At 45.0% G+C, this 18,373-nt stretch overlaps 1 protein-coding gene across 1 annotated transcript; it reads left to right on the top strand.

Moving 5' to 3' along the window:
- The first annotated feature begins 1,812 nt into the window (after positions 1–1,812).
- Positions 1,813–16,791, top strand: ERP27 (endoplasmic reticulum protein 27). Its single transcript, XM_040561036.1, has 5 exons — positions 1,813–1,941; positions 5,421–5,534; positions 8,443–8,568; positions 15,356–15,553; positions 16,262–16,791. The coding sequence occupies exons 1-5, from the start codon at positions 1,927–1,929 to the stop codon at positions 16,304–16,306; spliced, it is 498 nt and encodes a 165-aa protein (XP_040416970.1). The 5' UTR covers positions 1,813–1,926; the 3' UTR covers positions 16,307–16,791.
- The last annotated feature ends 1,582 nt before the right edge of the window (positions 16,792–18,373 follow it).

The following is an 18,373-nucleotide window of genomic DNA, read 5'->3' as shown; positions in this document are numbered from 1 at the left end:
TCTGCCCATACACTGCCTCATGCCTTTTGGCAGAGAGGACTTCATCCTTTCAAAAATAACTCCTTTCTGGAAGCCCCTTCCTCCTCCTGCCCTGGTCCTGCGGCTGGAAGGCTGCCCAGGGAGGTGATCGTGAGGTTGGTGTATGGCAACAGCATCTTGCAGCACACTGCAGAGCAAGGACCGATGCTTCTGCTGCAACAAGTGTGTGAGTGCTGGAGGCTTATGCCCCAGGGGCCTTGCTAAACACTGATCACAGAGCACCACCTGCCTCGGGTTGGGTGCCTGCAGGCATTCAGAGCTCCTCAGAGCTCCTGCAAGCCAGCGAGGCAATCTGCACAGGCAGAAGGAAAGTTGCTCAGATGTCTCCTTGCCCCTGGGTAGCTGGTTGGGGTTGCGGCAGGGCTGTGCACTGGGACCTCCTGCAGGCAAAGCCTCGTGCCACCAATGTCCTGTGCCACTGCCTCCCTCCTGCTGCACGATTTCATTCACTGATGTTAACAGGACGCTGGTCCCAGGCAGCAGAGTGGGTGCCAGGGCAGGGAGGGATGACTGTGCTGTCCTGCAGTGTGGGGACAGCCCCGGCTGCCAGCAGCCAGCAGCTTGGCATGTGCTCAATATGTGGAGCACAACAGGGCTGCCTTTTAACAGCAGATAAGGATGTATGAGTGCCATGAGGGCTTGTCTTGGCCCTCCGCCCAAGAGTATATTCATCCAAATAATGCCCATGTTCTCTCTTCACCATAAATCACTTCCCCGCTGCAGCCTTTCATTTCACTGCAGCACGCGGCTCAGCAAGCTCCGCATATAATGAGCATGGTCTCCCTGACTGGGAGCTGCATGCCATGATGGAAAAACAGCACGCTGCTCCAGCAACCCTGTGTGCCTGTGCGAGAAAGGGGCCTGCTTGGCCGGATTAAACCCCATTTTTCACAGGAATGACTGAAAACAAAGTGAGGTTATTCCCACAGCATGCTTTAGTGCTCTCACCGCAGCCATGTCGATGAGCTCGCATTTCCAAAACAGGTCACAAGAGCTGTTTTTCTTCGAACGAAGAAAGAATTTTGTTTTCCATTCTCTCTGGGCTCGCAAACAGCTGAGCTGATGGTTCAAATCGAAAAGAAAAACAGAACAATTTCCAAGCACAGACTGTGTCTTGAGGATTTAAATCCAGTAAGTAGGAGTACCAAAAATGCATCCCTCACAAGAAAAGCCAGGAATGGAAATAGTAAGGGATGCTTTAACATGGTCTAAGGCTGCAGTGAATGCTCTCACTTGAAGGGAGCGGACCCCAGCTTACCGAGGAATTGCACAGCTCTATGCTTTGATGCAGCTGTATTTGCTACGTTTAAAGGGTAGGTTTAAGATAGGTTCCTTTTCAAAGGAACTAGGATACCGTTAACCCAGGGTGTTTAAAAAGTGTAACCCACTGACTCCAGAATCAAGAGGTTATCTTAATGATGTATTTTTACCGTGTGTATAGTACACATACGCGCACAAGTGTGCTACCTCTGGGCTCTGTGAGCGCACCATCCCACATCACCCCTCCAAGACCTCCAGGGCTCCCCACCACCGCAGCAGGGGGGCGAGAAAGGCGGTGAAGACCAGGCGGGGACAGGAGGGCATCGCAGCGTGTGGCGAGGGGAGGGGGGAAGGCACGGGCCCGGCCGCGAAATGGCGGAGCGAGGGGGCCCCGCGGGCGGCCGGTAGGTGTCGGCCTTGCGCCGGCGTGCGGCGGGGCCGGGCCGGGCCGGGCCGCTCTGCCCTGCTCTGCTCTCACCGCCCTCCTCTCTCTGTGCCCCGCAGGAGCCGCAGGGGGCCGCGGCGGCCCAGTTGCGCCTGGCGGCCGGCCGCATCCCCGAGGTGCCCGTCGGCATCAGCAGCAGCCCCGCCGTCCTGGAGCACTTCGGCGTCTCGGCGAGCACCCTCATGCTCTTCCGCAGGGTGCCGCAGCCCATCTCCTCCACACTACTTTTATTTTATTTTATTTTATTTTATTTTATTTTATTTTATTTTATTTTATTTTATTTTATTTATTTTATTTATTTATTTTATTATTTATTTTAATCTTATTTTTATTTTATTTTATTTTCCTTATTCTACTTTATTTTACCTTATTCTGTTCTATTTTATTTTTGAAATTACCCTGCTGACTAATTTTAGTGAGCGAGGTTTTACAACAAGCACTTAAAAACTGCCCCCAACCGTGTTACAGAAGAAATGTAATTGCTGGTTGGTAGTGATAAAGAAAGGGATTAAAGCTGCTCAGCTCTGCCTAGAGCTGGGAAGCCAGAAAGGGCTTATCGTTGATAGTCAGCCTGCACAAGCACACAAAAGCTTACCTGTAGAGCTTGCTGCTCTGAAGAGGTCTTTTACTTTTCGCATCCCTGACACAAGCAGTGTTCTTACACCTGATGAGATGCTCCGTTTTAAGTGCGTGCTTAGTGCTTTGCAAAGAATGATGGCTGTGTTTCTGAGCAGCTAGTCTGGAGCATGGTGTTACTTGGATGGGGTTTCTGTGGTTTTGGGAAGCCTCCTGAGACACATGAAAAGCCTCTAAGGGCCATGTTACGGTGGATCAACACAGCAGGCTTGAAAACAAATCTTGCCAAGTATCGCTTCAGGCAGGCAGAGCTGTCTGTCTCCCTGGGTGCACCACTTTTCCATCATGACTGAAACCAGATCCAGGCTGGGGATCTGCAGCTATAGATGCTCTGCCACCAAAAGAAGTTCCTAACACCCTGATCTGTCTTGGGTCTTACACTATGTTTAGAAGATTTAATTGCCTAAATATGCTTTGGGCATGGACCCATTAATACTGTTACTTTGCAGTTTCTGAGGGATGGGTGCTGTGCAAATTCAATTTATTTATTTATGTATTTATTTATTGACTCCAGCTGTAGCTGCTGGTGTTTCACTCTGAATTTGAAGGTATTCTTGCTGAAATGTAAGGAGACAATGTTTGGAAGGGCCATGTCCTTACTTAAGCAATCCAAACAAAAGCTACAAGCAGGCATATCAGCTACCTCCTGTTGCCCCATGTGGCACTTGAAAACTGGGTAGAGAGGTATGTCAGAGAGGGAGAGGGACACTAGGTGGTACAAGATGTCCTAAAAGGCTGTGAAGTGCTGTGTCACAAGAACTCTAAGCTGACAGAGTGGCTCAGTGTAATAGAGGAGCTGGATGTGGTAGCTTGGCCAAGTTCTAGATGCAGGTTGTACAACATCACAAAAGCCAGTTTGTTCCCCTTTCTTTCTCATCATTTCCTGCCTCGTGTTTACCACTGGTATTATCCAAACAGTGCAAGGAGAATGATCTAAGAGTGACCAACAGGAAGGCAGGTCCTTTTGTTTAACTTTTTGCTTGCCATGTGCAGATGTTGCAATTTGAAGTAACACCCATCTCAATTTTGGTTCTTAGGCATGGTGATTTTCTTCCAAAAACTTTGAAAAGATCCTTTGTTTTTGCACTGTGGCAGATAGTAGGATGACTGCATTGGGAGAGTATTTGATATCTGAAGTGTATTTGAAATGTTTGGATTGTGGGAATTTGTATTATATTGAAACTTCATTGTTCACAGTCCAGTTTTTGCAGCTGAACTCTTGTTTAATAGGAAAAAAAAAAGCAAGAAACAAACACACTAGTGAGATTCAAATGGGGTTGACAATTCTCTTACCTAATTTTTGTTTTTCCCTAAAATTAAGTTATTCAGACATTATTTTTTCTTTTATTCTGTGCTGGAGACTGTGTAGGAGTAAGGGGTCAGAGCTAAAAAAGAAAAGAAAAAAGAACTGAGACAGGAACTTGGAATGAAATACTCATTTGAAGAGTACAAAGATGGGTGACCAGGATAGCAGTGAATCAGAGGCATAAACTCATTCTTTCCTTTTGCATAGTATGAAGCACATATAAGGCTGAGAAGTTTATAATTACAGTAGCAGGAAGAGCTGCTGAGACTCCTTTGCATATAGTGGAGCAAAACTGATTTATTCTGTTGAAGGATCTGGCCTGATAGACCTAAAAAGGACCTAATTAACAGATGCTACTAAGCTAATTATATAGAGTGATAAAGACATTTTGGCCAGAGTTTCAACTATTAGAGGCAGGATATTTTTCACCCTTTTTTTTTTTTCTTGGAATCCTAAATGTTGAGAGCAGATGAAGGATATTATTATCCCAACATGAAAACCATGAGTTTACAGAAGCCCACAAAAGTCAAGAGAAAGTTTTCTGTGGAGTCCAGGGTGCTTTCGGTTGGTTCCCAAGGCTCCTCTGATCTCGCCCGCCCAGGTGTTGCACTGGCCTGATCCCATTTACTCAGTACAGCTGCCCTTTCATTTTATGCTGGAGCAAATCTGTGAGAGGAATCAGGCAGCACAGTCTGAAAAGCACCAGCTTGGTTTTCCAGAAAAGGCGCAGTGGTCCCCTAACAGATCAAAGACCTTGCGAATGACCACAGAACAGCAAAAAGGGCTTCAGATGTCTGCACACCACTGGAAAAACTAACACAAGTGCTTTCAGAGGTTGTACACATGCAGAGAATAAAATCCAGGGTGTGCATGTGGACATTTTCTCAGCCCCAAGAACCTCGTTCAACACGTGTGTGAAAAATCTTAAAATCTCAAACTTTGATCCCATTGCTTGTCACAGCTTACCACCCCCATGACCCAACTCAATCACCTCCTGCAGTGGTACTGTACAGCAACTGTGCCCCATTTGGTGGTTTAACCATTATTTGATGTTTGCCTGCTTTTTCTGTTTACCAAGTCAAGCAAACCTCAATAAAATTATATCTTGGGGGTTGGAGGCTGTGAGTGTGGGGAGATGTGTGGCAGGATGGATAGTCCTTTAAAGCTAAAATGTGCTGTGCTTGATTTTTTTTTCTTCTGCTGTACTGGAAAAAAATCCTCTTTTTATTGGAGAGATTTCCTGCTTGCACAATGTTTCCAGGAAATCCATATAGTCCCGTGCCAATGTTTATTACTTGTAGAAGAAATAGAATAAGCAGATGAAGATTTTAAAGAGGGATGTAAAGCCAAAATCTACGTAAGGAGTTAGGCTATATTAATGATCTCTCCCCACAACTCCTAGAAGAGTTTATCAGCTAATCCTCCCTGTCTCCAGTGCAGTAGGAGCAGATAATGGTAGGGATGTCTGGTCCTCAGGGATTTCTGTTATGCCATGAGTTTGCCTTGTCCTTGGGAGACTGAGGGAGGGTGGAAGATCCTTATCTCAAAGTGGTGGCAGACCTCTGTAGGTCTAATAGTTCTGGACCTCAAGAAATGGGGATTATGTCCTGGAAAGAAGGGGAGGGTGTTGTCCCAGGGGTGGGTGTCTCTGTGGTTGAGAGCCATCAGCAACTCTGGAGGAGGTACTGAGAGGAGAGGACAGCTGTGACTGGAGGTGTCTTTGCATATCTTCAGGCAGACAATGACCGGAGAGATTTGGATGTGGACAGTGAAGACATCAATGCTGAGAAGATGAGTCGTTTCATTCGGATGAACGAGCTCCGCCTGGTGACGGAGTACAACCCTGTGGTAATTACCAACTCCTCACAGCCTTCACCCCAGCACTCAGCCTCCTCCTCATGGGCCTCCTCTGGCCCAAGTGTTCATGCACGTGGATGGATGCAAGGGTTGGGGTTGGGGAAGACACACAACTCTTTGCTGCTACTGCATAGAGTGAGTGGGAGCAGGTGCAGCACTGGGGCATTCAGGTGGGGTGGGGAGGGGAAACCAGGCAGTTCCTCTGGCCTTCCAATAAATCTGGGGCATTGGTGGGCAAAGAGCTGCATTTCTTACTGCTCCTGTTGCTTCCTCCCTTGGGCATTTACCACGTCGTACCACGCCTGCAGGCCCTGCCCATCTCTGTGGCTGGGAAGCCTCAAGAAACATGGGAACCCAAATGACCTGCTTCTAGGAGGCAGGCTTTCCTTCATCACCCAACAAAAAGGGCTCTACATAAACCTGGCTATTTGAAAGCATATTCAAAAGCTGGTTGGAAACTTCCCAAGCAAAATTTTTTCCCATCCCCACCATCCCTCACCCCATAATTTGTCAGTTCAACCAAAAAAAAAAAAAATCAGACATGGGATGCTTCCATGCTGGCCATCTTCATTAACTCACCCACCTGACTGACAATCAGAAGGTCCCAGTGCTCCTTCCCTGTAGAGAGGGTGACTGAGGAGTTTGGCTCCTCTGAAGCGCTAGCAGTTCACTGGGCTGGTTGCTGTGAAGCCCAGCTGGCTGCAAGGCTGAGACTGTCATTGCTGACAGGGTCTTTTGCAGACCTGTGAGTGGCTACAGCAATGCTGACCATGCTCAATTTAATCAAAGGAGAATGGCCTGACCTGTTTCAAAGCTGTACCTTTTCAAATGGATGCCAAACATCAGCTAAGAGGGCTGGCACATTTCCCGGTTCAGGTTCAGCCTGCCAGGAGAGAGAGCATTTTGTTTTGGAAATGCAACATTTTCTTTCCAGAGTGAAATACTGCAGAAGTTCTGTTCTTCTTTCTTTGAAAGAAAAAAAAAAAAAAGCAGATTTTTTTTTTGTTTACTTCATCTACATAAAGGATATGAAAAACATTTCAAAATGATGGAACATTTCCTAGGACAAAAAAGCTGTACTCTGCCCCGCTGTCCTTACAGCTCTTCGAGATCACCCAAGTAACGACAGTGGGGATGTTCTTGTTATCCTCATAAATGGCCAGGCTTGTAGCCTCCACTGTGGTCTTTTTGCAATTCATCAGATCTTGGCTCTTTCTTCATGCGTTTCTGATGATACTTGGGGCTCTTGCTCCATGGCGTCCCATTTAGCGCCCGGACTGTTTCTTTGACCCAGAGCCCCTGAGCTGTTCAGCCGTTCCCTTCAGACTGGCTTGCAACACACATCCTGTTTCATTTTTTCCCCTGACACTGTGGATCCCTAGCAAGGTGCTGCAATTAACAGTGCCTCCTGCCGTCCAAGGCTTGAGGCCCTTCCAGGTCAGCTAGCATAGCTTGTTTTTTTCATAAATATTTATTCCCAGTGCATATGCTGTTTACATCCAAGTATGCTGCAGGTCAGCACGGGCTTGGATCACAGGGATCAAACTGAGTGCTGCCAAGAGTTTCTCTCCCTGTCCTGGGGCCCTTACTGTTTCGCCCACGTACTTCAGTCATTTTTAGGCAGTGCTTACCCTGTGTACCTCCCAGGAGAGTGCAATGTGATCCAGCCATGATGATGAGCTATGCAAATTGCTTGCAAAAGGTTGTGTGGACAGATGCACCTTTGTGAGGAGCTGCCAGAGGAGCTACTGCTCCAGCCATGCCCCCGTTGTCCTTGTGGCTCTTGGTGCTGCCTGGTTTCACCCTCACCTTCAGCCCTGTCCTCTTCCATGAGGTCTTCTAACGCTCTTTAACCCTGGTTTGCTTCCCCTCTACTCTCCCCTGCCCCATCTGCACAGCACAGAGAAATGAAGTGATACAAAATGTACAATCAACATCAGGCTAAGGGAAAGTCCTGGTCACCAGAAATTGGATGCTTTGTGGTGCACAGCCCTTGCAGACATGCACTCCCTGACCCCGTCCCTGTTACTCCTGGAGCGTGTGGAAACTTTCTGCTCCTCCAGGGAAGTGCTGGCGGGGATCTCTACTGCCTGCACCAGCATGGTTTCTGTGGCATGGGTGAGGCAGCAGGCCAGCAGCAGCCTGGCCCTGTTCTGTTTGGTTTGAGGGAGAGGCTGCAGGGGAAGGGGGATGAGGAGCGACTGAGTGCCTGGAGATGGTGCAAAGGCTTCCTGGGCAGTGCCAGCCCTGCCTCCTCACAGAGGGCCATTGTGTGCTGTCCCTGCCCAGGGCACTGCCAGATGCAGGTCCTTCCCCCGGCAGGGCTGCAGAGGCAATTCTAACCCAAAGCACTCCATGCTGCCCAGCCCCTGGGGTTGCTGAAATGAGGCTTTGGACTCATCCTTGTTTAACGCACAGCACAACATGTTGCACAAAGGGATCAAGGGGACACACCAACCCTAGCACCCCAAATCATTCCAGCCTGCTTGTTCCCATTTCAGTCAGGTGCTGGGCCCCAGTGATTCAGGGCACCGTGTTTGGTGACCTTACCTTTCCGATTCCTTCTTGTCCCTCTAGATGACAGCTTGCTGTATCCAGGCAGTCCCCCTGCCTAGTCACTGACTGGCCTGAGGCCAGTGAGGAACACTCGTAGTTTTCAGACTCTTGGCTCAGGAATAAGCAAAACCAAGAGGTTAAGTGCTTCCACAAAAACCCAGACTGGATCCCTCCTGCTGTAAAGGAGGTTGTCCTGCTTGTTGGGCTGATTTGCAAAGAGACTTCAACTGAGGCGTGAGGATTGATGTCCCTCTGGCAGTGCATCCAATGCGCACTGAATGTTCTCAATCTCCTTGTCTGTGTGTTTTTCTCTCTCTGTCTGTGGTGGCCATGTTTTTGGCAGACAGCCGTAGGTGTGCTGCACAGTTCTCTCGAGATTCATCTCCTCCTGATCACAGACAAAAAGTCCCCAGAGCACCCTGAGCGAATGCACAGATATCGTGTGGCAGCAGAGCTCTTTGAGAAGAAGGTAAGTCCAAACAGAGAGGAAGGGGAGCCATGACAGAGAAGAATAGGAGGACAGTGGTTTCTTCCACATTGTCTCCTGTTCTGTGCATTAGGGGAGCAATGGCCAAGTGGGATGAAAAGACAATTAGCTGGATCATTAAGTGGAGAGGTTGGATCTGTTCATCTTTTGTCAGTTTTGCCTCCATGTGGGAAAAATATCCTTTGTATTCTGCTCCCCCACTCTCTCAGTGGGACAGTGCGTGCTTCCTTGCTTCTGGTCCAGTTTTGTTTCCATGCCCTGGGAGATGACGAACAGCTGCTGCACTTCAGCCCGGCAGTGGTCACATTCCACTGGTGTGAGAGGTGATCTTGCATATACAGCCTGAGAGATGCCAAGGAGCATTATATAAGTGACCAGACAGCAATTAATGTCGCAGAACTTCTTAACCCTTAGCCCTCTGGTTGGAATCATGGGTGGGTTTTGTCGGATTTACCACAGCAAGGTCGTGGGATTGATGGGGTCTTTCAGAGAAATTTCCCCTGGTTCCCACCTCTGTGTGGGCAGAGTTCCCCAGGCAGTTTATCTTTCCATGGCTGATTCCTTGCCAGCATCTGATTTACAGGGGAATTTGGGTCAGGGGACAGAGAAAGGAGGATTGGGAACAACAGGCAGGCATTTAACTTGGGGGAGAATAGCAAATGGGAAGAGGTAGAGGATCACAGCAGTGGGGAAGGCTGAACTGAGTGGCAGTGAAAGTGACCGTCCTGGGAGAAATGTGGAGCTGAAGAGTTTGGGTTTGAGAACAAGAATGTCTGCATGCATCTGTTTGCAGTACTGGAGGAGCAGATTAAAAATCAAGTATATCTTCATCTCCAAATGGGGGGGGGGGGGCACCTCAGAACCATGCACTCTCAGAAGACTTGAGATTTTTTTTATGGCAAGACTTCTTTTGACCTTGCCATCTCTACCACCCGCTGTCAAGAGAGCAGGCAGAAACCATTCATGAAAGTCAAAAGGTCTTTTGAAAAGTGTTTTGCTTTAACAAATACATGCTGATAAAAAAAGACTCGTTTATCTGAAAAATTCCAGCTGTCACATGTGAGATAAGTGTTACAATGACACCATTATCCTTGCCCATAAACAGCACAGCCAGATCCAGGTCTCCCCCAAACAGCTAACTTTTCTAAGACAATATTCTTGAGCATCACCGTCCCTTGCTGATGCAGCTGCAGCCAGTTTTCCCCTAATATGATGCCTAGATCTGAGTGAGTGGGAATAATTTTCCTAGAAATCTCTCATGAAGCATTGGATGAAAAGTTGTACTGAAGTCCAAATAATTTATGAATTACCAACAATCCAAATCTTAATTTTTTTTTATTTTTTTTTTTTTACATTTGTGCAGTCAGGTTTCCCACTGAATCAGTCCAGAGGAAGTTTCCCAGAATAAAATATAGGGATTAAAGATGTGGGCATTTGACTAATTATCTGAACATTACTGCAAGGGTACTGCAAGACACCTAGATGAAGGGACTGGGAATCTAATATGTTCTTTTTTCCCAAAGGAGGGTCATTCTGCAAAATAATTTGTGATTTGGACTGCCTTCTTACAAAGCAGTAAGAAAGAGTAAGGTTACCTCTGTTCAGGTCACCTGGGTCTTAGATCTGGATCCTAAGGAGTAAGCGGAGCAATATGCCCACTTAGGGTTGTCTCCATTTGCTTTTTTTGTGGCTTGCAAATTGACCTGTTAATAAATGTAAGATTCTTGAATTGAAGTTTATTCAGAATTACAAGTGAAAAATTCACAGCCTGTAGGCTGGTGCTGAAAGGTTTGTTTGTGCTGCGGAGTTAGCTCTGTCAGTGGTTTGAGCAAGCATTGCTGTGCAGTGGAGAGGTGTTCAGGCCCACTCTAAGGGTGTACCACTGCACCCAGCAGTGTTTCACAGTGCGTGCAGAGTGCCAGAAGAGAGAGGGGAGACTGGATTTGTGTTACGCCTTCTCCTCAGTGACAGTGCAGAACACTGACACAGGCTTCAGAGGGTTCTCAGGAAGGATTGGGGGTACCCATCCTTGCACACATCTCTGCCGGGGTCTAAGGGAAGAGAAGTCCTTGTTGTTGTCATCACCAGATGTAGGAAGAGGACAACCTGTTGCTTGAACTCACAGGGAGATGAAGAGAAAGTGCTGGTGAGTGGCTGACCCGAGAGAATGAAAAAAAAGATCATAAAGAGGTGATTTGCCTACCGGTTCCTGGGCTATGGTCCCTTCATCTTTGGTTTGTGATCTTTTCATTTTTGCCTGGGACAAATCTCAAGTTTTCATCTGGAGGACTCTTCTAGATTTGATAGTGGAGCCTGAGGGCTGTAAAATGCTGGAGAGGAAAATGCAAATGTTAGATGATGCGAAGTTACCAAAAGCTGACAAGAATCACAATAAACATGGTGCTTCTCTAGCAGATCTTGAGAAACAATTGTGGGTGGGTAACAGTGAACAGACAGAACTCAGCACTGCAGCTGCAAGAGTGAACCCACCAGTGTCCTTGGAAGGATCCCACAGCGATCAAATATGTGGTCATTTGCAAAAATACTGCCAAGAATCCAAGCTTTCTACCGGAAAGGAAATGTCAGGGTTAGCTAGTGAGCCAAACTAACATGAGCATCTTCAGTTTTCTTTCCACAATATTAGAGTATAACATGATAATTACAGATGGTGTACCTCACAGGTGTTTGCAGAAGTTTTTCAGTAAGATGATGCTGGGAATAACAAAAGCAGCTTCTGCTGCAACTGATATAACATGGCTTATAATGTCAGAAAGATGTGGGTAGTCATGTTCTCAAAGTCCCTTTTAACTTATATGTAGACCCATTTAGAAACGAGTTCTGAGAAACTGCTGAGAATCCTTCAGGAGGTCTTTTATGAGAAGGAAAGGATGGTGTCCTTTCTCTTGGACACTGTCATTCACACACTTCTTATTTTTCTTGCCAGACTTTGATTGCTCCAGAACTGAGACAGATTATCTTTAGAGATGCCTCCTTTTAGCCATAAACAGGGAAATTCATAAATATGGAATGTCTGTCACTTGGCAGATATTTGAAGTAAAGCTGTTTTAATAGCTTTTTTGTTTAATTCATGACATGTTTTCTTTTTGTTTTGGTGTTCTATGTAAGCTACTCAAGAAATTACTCAAGTTTCAGAATTTTTTTTGGCTTATACAGTCTCCTAAAAATGAAGGTCACAGCTCCATAAAGCTCAGTATCAAACACTGTATATGAAGCTTGACCATCCTTCCTGTTGGTCTTCTGTAGAGAGAAAACTAAGAAACATGAAATTGGTTTCTACCATTGAAGTACTATTTTCAATTACATTGAGTTCCTTGGAAAATAACATCATTCCATATCTTAGTATTTACCAGGAACTTCATGTTCTAAAAGCACTGGGCTAGGAAGCAAGTTGTCAAGACACCAAGACAGCACCAGTGTAAAAAAATCTTTGAAAGAGTGTACTGCAGATGACAGTGCACAGATAATACTGCATTGTGTTCTGTGTTCTTAGAATATCATGTCTGGAGGGAAGAATTTGTTTTGAGAGTTCCTCATACGTACACTAGAACCTTCACTGTCTCTAGTAGCAGGTCTCTGAACACAGACAAGAAGATTGGTACAAGATAAAACAATTTCATAGAAAATTGCTTCAGGAGTAAAAAAATAACTATTGTAGAGGATAGTTTGAAATAGAAAACAAGTTTTCTATTTTGGATGAAACTACATAATTTCTAGCAGTGATATGAGAGTTGGCATCATAAGGGGAATTTGTTTTGGTGAGCTATAGTTTTGGTAAAGAGTTTGAGCAAAGACTTTAGACTGTATTCAGCACTGGTGGAGGAGGATAAGCATCCTTTCTTCCCTTCTAAAATATGTGAAATAAATTGCCTGTCACCATTTATTGTAGGGGTTGCCCTAGATCACTGCCTGAGACCAGACCAAGATTTGGCTATCAGGACTTAGGCAAAGTGAATTTTGTCTGAGGGTCAATACAATTGTCCATGGTTACTGCATTTATTCTTTATGATTAGAGTTAGCTGGGAATCATAAAACAAAATAAATTTTGTATGAGAAAATGCCAGTTCCACCAGGTGGAATCTATCATGGACATGTCCCCATTCAGAAATCTGCTTGGTTTCTTGCTGCTGAGGTGACCTGTCTTCCAGTGCTTGTGGCCTCAGTACAAGGGCACCCTACAGGCTGCCTCACAGTTGTGACTTCAAGGCAGCACCAGCCTTGGCAGGAAGCCTGGAGTGCATCCAGTGCAGGATGCACAGATTCATGAATCCTGAAGGAGGAGTCATGCCACGTAATTGCACTTAAAAGAATATATCATTCTTAAACACATGTGATTGGCATTAAGGTGTCTTCTTTCGACTGACACTGGGCAGATAAAACTGTTGGCTCTCCCTTATTTCTGGAATATCATTCACAAAAGGGGAAGGAACTTTTGCTGTACTTTGTCATTCTGCAAATGTGTGAGCCAAATGTGAGTCATTAGAGGGATCCAAGTCAAGAACTGTGAATGATGTTATCTGTCCTAGCTGAGGGGCCTACTGTTCATGTGTTTTAATTGTTTTCTTCTGCAAGGAAGAAAAAAAAAGTTTGGGGTTCTAATGCTCAAACTTTTTATCCTTTTATTCTTACTCTGTTCTTTGTGTTCATAGATAGCTTCTTAGTTTGGGTATTTTTAACAAAGGCTGGAAACTTGATAAAGGGAAGAATGTTGACTAACGTTTACATTACCATTTTAAAATGCTACTCATTTGTTTTAAAGCTGAAGGAACTTTTGCATAGAAAAAAATAGCATTTAACAAACTAGGTATTCTAAAAGCTTTTTTTGATTAAATTTGTGTTTAACATTTGATTAACAAAATGTTGTTGTCTAGTGAATCTTTCATAGAGAAAACCAAAAGTTGGTGATTGAAATGATGAAAAATATGATACCATCCCCTGTACCATCCCTCTGAAAGTGCTTCCCTCCAACAGTAACCTCTGTTTTCAGTTATGCATGTTGGAAAGAGAGCCCTACAGCAGAAGGCTTGTTCAAATTCTTTCTGCCCCAGCTGAAAGCTTGGAATTCAATTCTTAGATTGGATACTAAGATCTGTGACCCTTGGATTTGTGATGCTTCTCTAGCCTGGTGTTTTATCCTACAAAAGGATGAATTTAGCACTCTGGGAGAAGTTCCCCACAACCTGTCTGCTCATTAGCTTGTTGCCCTTAGGGCACAGTTGACTTTTGGCAGAGAAATTGCAAGTGGTAGATGTCTGTCATATCCAGTGAAACTATTGTTCTCGTTTCTTTATCACACTGATTAACTGCAGTTAAACCTTATACCAGCCTAAATATCCCCTCTTCCTATTGGCTGTTGCCTAGGAAAGTTTTCAGATATATCTGGTTGTTTTCTTTGCTGTTTTGCTTTTGTTTTTCAGAACACATTTAATAAAGGATTGTAGATTTACCAAATTTATTTTTAGAGAAGAAAAAGTTTTGAACTAATTTGAGTGTTTTTGATTGAAAAGAAAGGAAAACATGAGTCACAGCCTGGGAACTGGGCATATCATATTCACATTGCGTTAATGTTCTTTCTTAAACTCCTCTTTTTTCTTGTATAAATTAGTCATACCCATGTCCATAGGTACGTTGTATATGCTAGGTCCAGTAGACTGCAAGGTTTAAAGGGAAGATCAAGTGATGCATATTAGCTGGATGTTTGTTTCTTTGGCTTGGATGTCACCTGCCGAAGGATTCTATTTAATCAGATCATTGATTAAATTGTTTAATTGCTGTATTTATTTTATGAAATTTATACATAATGTTTGTATTTACTATTAAGAGATAATTTAACAAACATTTTTGAGGTAGCTGAACATTTTACAGAAAAATCTTTAAGATTCCAAAATTTTAAATTTTTACAAATTCCTAGTGTACCCTTTAAGACTTCAGTTGAAATTTACTCTTAAATAAATCATGGGGTAGGTCAACAATTCTGATAAATCATTACTATTGAATTGGCCTGGCAGTATCCTAATCGTTGTCTTGGTCTTGCTCTCCAAGAGTATTCAGGAGCCCAGAAAAATACAGGCTGTTCTCACCCTGGCTTACTCATTGAGGGGCTTCTCTCCCCAGGTCTGACAAGTCTCCACTGAGATTGGCTCTACGTACAGTGGTGTCATGCCAACAATTCCTGTTTCCCAAATGATTGCACCTTCATTTCTAGTCACTGCAGCTGACATAAATACACCCTTTGTGTTTGGTACTGTCATATTCTTATCCTTGCTGGCTTATGCTGCCCTGTACTTCACTCCCACATTCCTGCAATTGAGTTTGATTTTCCACACACCAAAATACCTTTTTAACATGCCACTCTGGGTCTTGCATGGATGTGAGCATATTATCCTGAAAACATGCAAAAAGAGGCATCAGCTTCTTCTACATGTGCCTTTGAGATGAAAGACATTTTTTTTCTTCATCTATTAAGAGAACAGGAGACTGCCTTCCTGCCATACTATGAATATATTTTTAAAGAAGAGAAAACAAGACTTTTTGTTTGGTAGTGTACATATGGACTAGATAAAATACAGAAAAATTCACTGCAAGGAGCAGTTACTGGCAGAAGAAAGTGTTATTCCAACAGAGTATGGTAGGTTTTCACTAACTCATTTTAGAAATATCACTATTAATCTTTGAATGATTGTTGTTTGGGGATCTCTTTTCTCTCTCAGTCTCTGTTTAGCTCACATTTTATCTCTTATTTACATCACAGATTCTCTTTATCCTGGTAGACATTAATCTGAAAAGCAATGAACAAGTGATGGCATACTTCAAACTGAAGAAGTCCCAGCTGCCAGCTCTGGCTATATTCTACACACCAGATGAGGAGCACGATGTGTTGCCTCTGGATGAATTCTCCGTTGAGCGTGTGCAGGACTTCTGTAATACTTTCTTACAAAGAATACAAAAGGTAAGGGAGCACTCCTGTACAGTCTACAGGAAGCTGGGATCTTGTACGAAGATGGTGTTGCTCACAAGGCTCTTCAGGAGATGACTTCAGTTCCTTGACTTTGTCCCCAACCCTGCCACCTCCTCATTTTCATTTTCACTTGCATTAGATCTAGAGCAGAGCAGATATGGATGTGTTTGCAGAGCCTCTTTATTCATTGACATCTGCCTTCTTAGTCTACAGCAAAAAGACTTCTCTGACCTCTGCAACTGTATGGAGGTCTCAGTGGAAGCATCTGTTTTCTGGGAGCAGCAGCTGGGGAGGTAGGGTGAAGGGTGCATTAGGACAATGAGAATGGTCATGGTGGCTGTCAGCAGTTAGGAGGGGATCAGGGAGACAGTGGCAGGGATAGGAAGGAAATTTATCAAGAAGGCCACAGAGCAGAGTATACAGATGTGCTCAGGACTCTACTGGAGGTCAGGGCTGGGAGAGGAACAATTAAATCTCCGTGAACACTCAGTGTTAGCGTTCTCTCTTTGTCAAATGTCACCTTCATGTAACACATAGGCTTTGTGCATCAGGACCCTCTGTTATGCAATTGAAATGGGATAGGCAGGGCAAAGGCATGGAGAACAGAGGGAAGCACTTACGTTGGCTTGTTTCCTTTTATCACTATGCTGAGAAACTGAACCATGTCAAAACTGATTTCATGCCTTTGATATGTTTTAGAAAGAAGAGGAACAAGAGAAGAAGGCCGTCAATGAGGAACTCTGATTCTTTCTAAGCCAACAGGATGACTGTGCCTAGAGCCATCTGTTCTTGGTGTATGAAGAGTTCACTGAGCCTCACTGATCAGGAATTCCTGGGATAATAGGATTAAGGGGCCAAGTCAGTCATGGATTCCCATCTCCATGCTATGTACATATATGCTGTCTGTCCTCTCTCCACATCTCTCTTCCCTTCTGATTTGCTCTTTTCTCATTTCTTAGATTTGCTCTACTATTGCAATACCCGGTGTCTTTCCATACCACCTCTGATAGAGCAAAGGGCAATACAGCAAAATGGCAATATCACAGATATAGCTTGTAGTTCCCAGAGAGACTGACAGATCTGTTTCTCTCATGGTGCCTGACTTCTTCTCTTTGCTTTTGGTGCTATGCTGGGATCCACTGTCAGCCTCTCCTGACACTAGAAACAGATTGGTTCCTTGATGTCACATGAACTTTTCCATTTATTTTTCTAAATAAAGCAGAAAGTCAGTAACCTGATTTGTATGCAAATATGTGATTTCCCACTACCCATTTCTGCCTCTTAAGGACAAAGCCTATGTATTTTTGAATGAGTAAGCTCAAAAATCTCTCTCTGAATATAGCCAGGCTTGCAATGTCTGAGCAGATGGATTAGTTGCTAAGAGTCATTCCCCATGGAATTGGACCTCTGACCAACAGATCCATGAGGACAAGAGATTTCTGTGAGGTTCTGAGATAAGAAGAGCACTGTGTACAGCAGATCTGAGCTGCTGCAGGAAAAATTAGTGAGATGCAGGCTGAGGAATGGAAGCTGTTGTAGAATGGCAGTAGAAAGTTGCATTGCAAGATAGGAACTACCTTCACACTGCATTAGAGGGAAAGGCTGTTGTCTGTAGTGATCGCAGGTGTCTGGGGTCTCAGTTCTGGTATAGAGGGGGTGAGGTATATGAGCTATCTCTCTTCTGCTGTATGAAATGCATGCAATAGCCTTGCCTCATACTTGGCCCAGCATCCTTTGGCATAGAGCATGAATACTCCTGTCAAACAGTGACTGCTTTGTGTCTCAGGGCTTGAGAGACTTGGCTTGGGACAGGGAGTCGAAGAGGCGTAGAGCTGAGAAACCTCAGTCCTTTCTCAGCCATCAGGCAAAGAACTGGGAATAGAAAAGAGTTGCAGATGAGGCAAACACAGCTCCCCACCACAGAGGGAGAGGTCAGGAGCTGGAGGGGATGCAAAATAACGGACAGCCACCATAGTGAAGGCCACAACTGGATGTAACTGCTTTAGTACTCTACCCTTCCTTCTCCTCCACTTACCTAAAGCAAGCCCAATGCTCTAACAGTCATTTGGGGAACCAGCATTGCTGCCCATTTCCAAGGGAGAAGAGATGACCAAAGCAATATTCAAGGTTGTTCCTTGTGTTGGCAAAACTGAGGAACAGTGTATTATTTGTGCACAGTGAGCTCTTCCTTAAGGGATAAGGAGGTGGGCAACATGGGATCTCAGAAGCTCTGTGGTCAACGCAATAGCCAAAAACTGTTTCCTAAATGAGGCAGTTTAGATGAGAGCAGGGAAAGAGAGAGGGGAGAGAGTGGCAAACCACCTCTGTCTGTTCAGTTTTTCCCTTGTCACAACTGAGTGCTCCCCGACTTCTGGTTTGCATGTGGCCTGGGAGAACCTTTGGCATCACAGCTAGATAATAAAACTGAGGCTGTCATGGGAGAGGTGAGTTTGGGGCATTACGTGCTGCATATTTATTTCTTTAGGCTGGTGGAAGTGGAGGCACCTGCCCTCAGCCCTTAAACTGTTTTAAACTCAGGTGCCCTCTGAGGTGCGCTGGAGTTTCCCGCGCTATGTATGAGGCTTGCCAGGCCCACGCATGGCCTGTGTGGTGCCAGGCAGGAAGAGTTGAGTGCAGTTGTCTTTGATTCAAAGGCTAAGTGAGGCTGTTACCGCAGGGCCCGGCCCCTCCAAAGCACTGAGGAGATGCAGGGTCTCATCCCAGGCCCCATCTGATGTTACAGGTTTGGGGATTAGAGATGGGTCACCTCACAGTGGCCCAGAGTCCAGGCAGAGCAAACTCCTGCCTGCC

This window comes from Cygnus olor, chromosome 1 (genome assembly GCF_009769625.2).
Source record: "Cygnus olor isolate bCygOlo1 chromosome 1, bCygOlo1.pri.v2, whole genome shotgun sequence".
Lineage (NCBI taxonomy): Eukaryota > Metazoa > Chordata > Aves > Anseriformes > Anatidae > Cygnus > Cygnus olor.
Note: the sequence above shows the minus strand (reverse complement) of the source record. Positions and strands in the feature narration are given on the sequence as shown.

Coding starts and splice junctions, on each gene's coding strand:
- ERP27 (XM_040561036.1), top strand. Junction 8,569..15,355: donor CAGAGCTCTTTGAGAAGAAG/GTAAGTCCAAAC, acceptor TTTACATCACAG/ATTCTCTTTATCCTGGTAGA. Junction 15,554..16,261: donor TCTTACAAAGAATACAAAAG/GTAAGGGAGCAC, acceptor GATATGTTTTAG/AAAGAAGAGGAACAAGAGAA.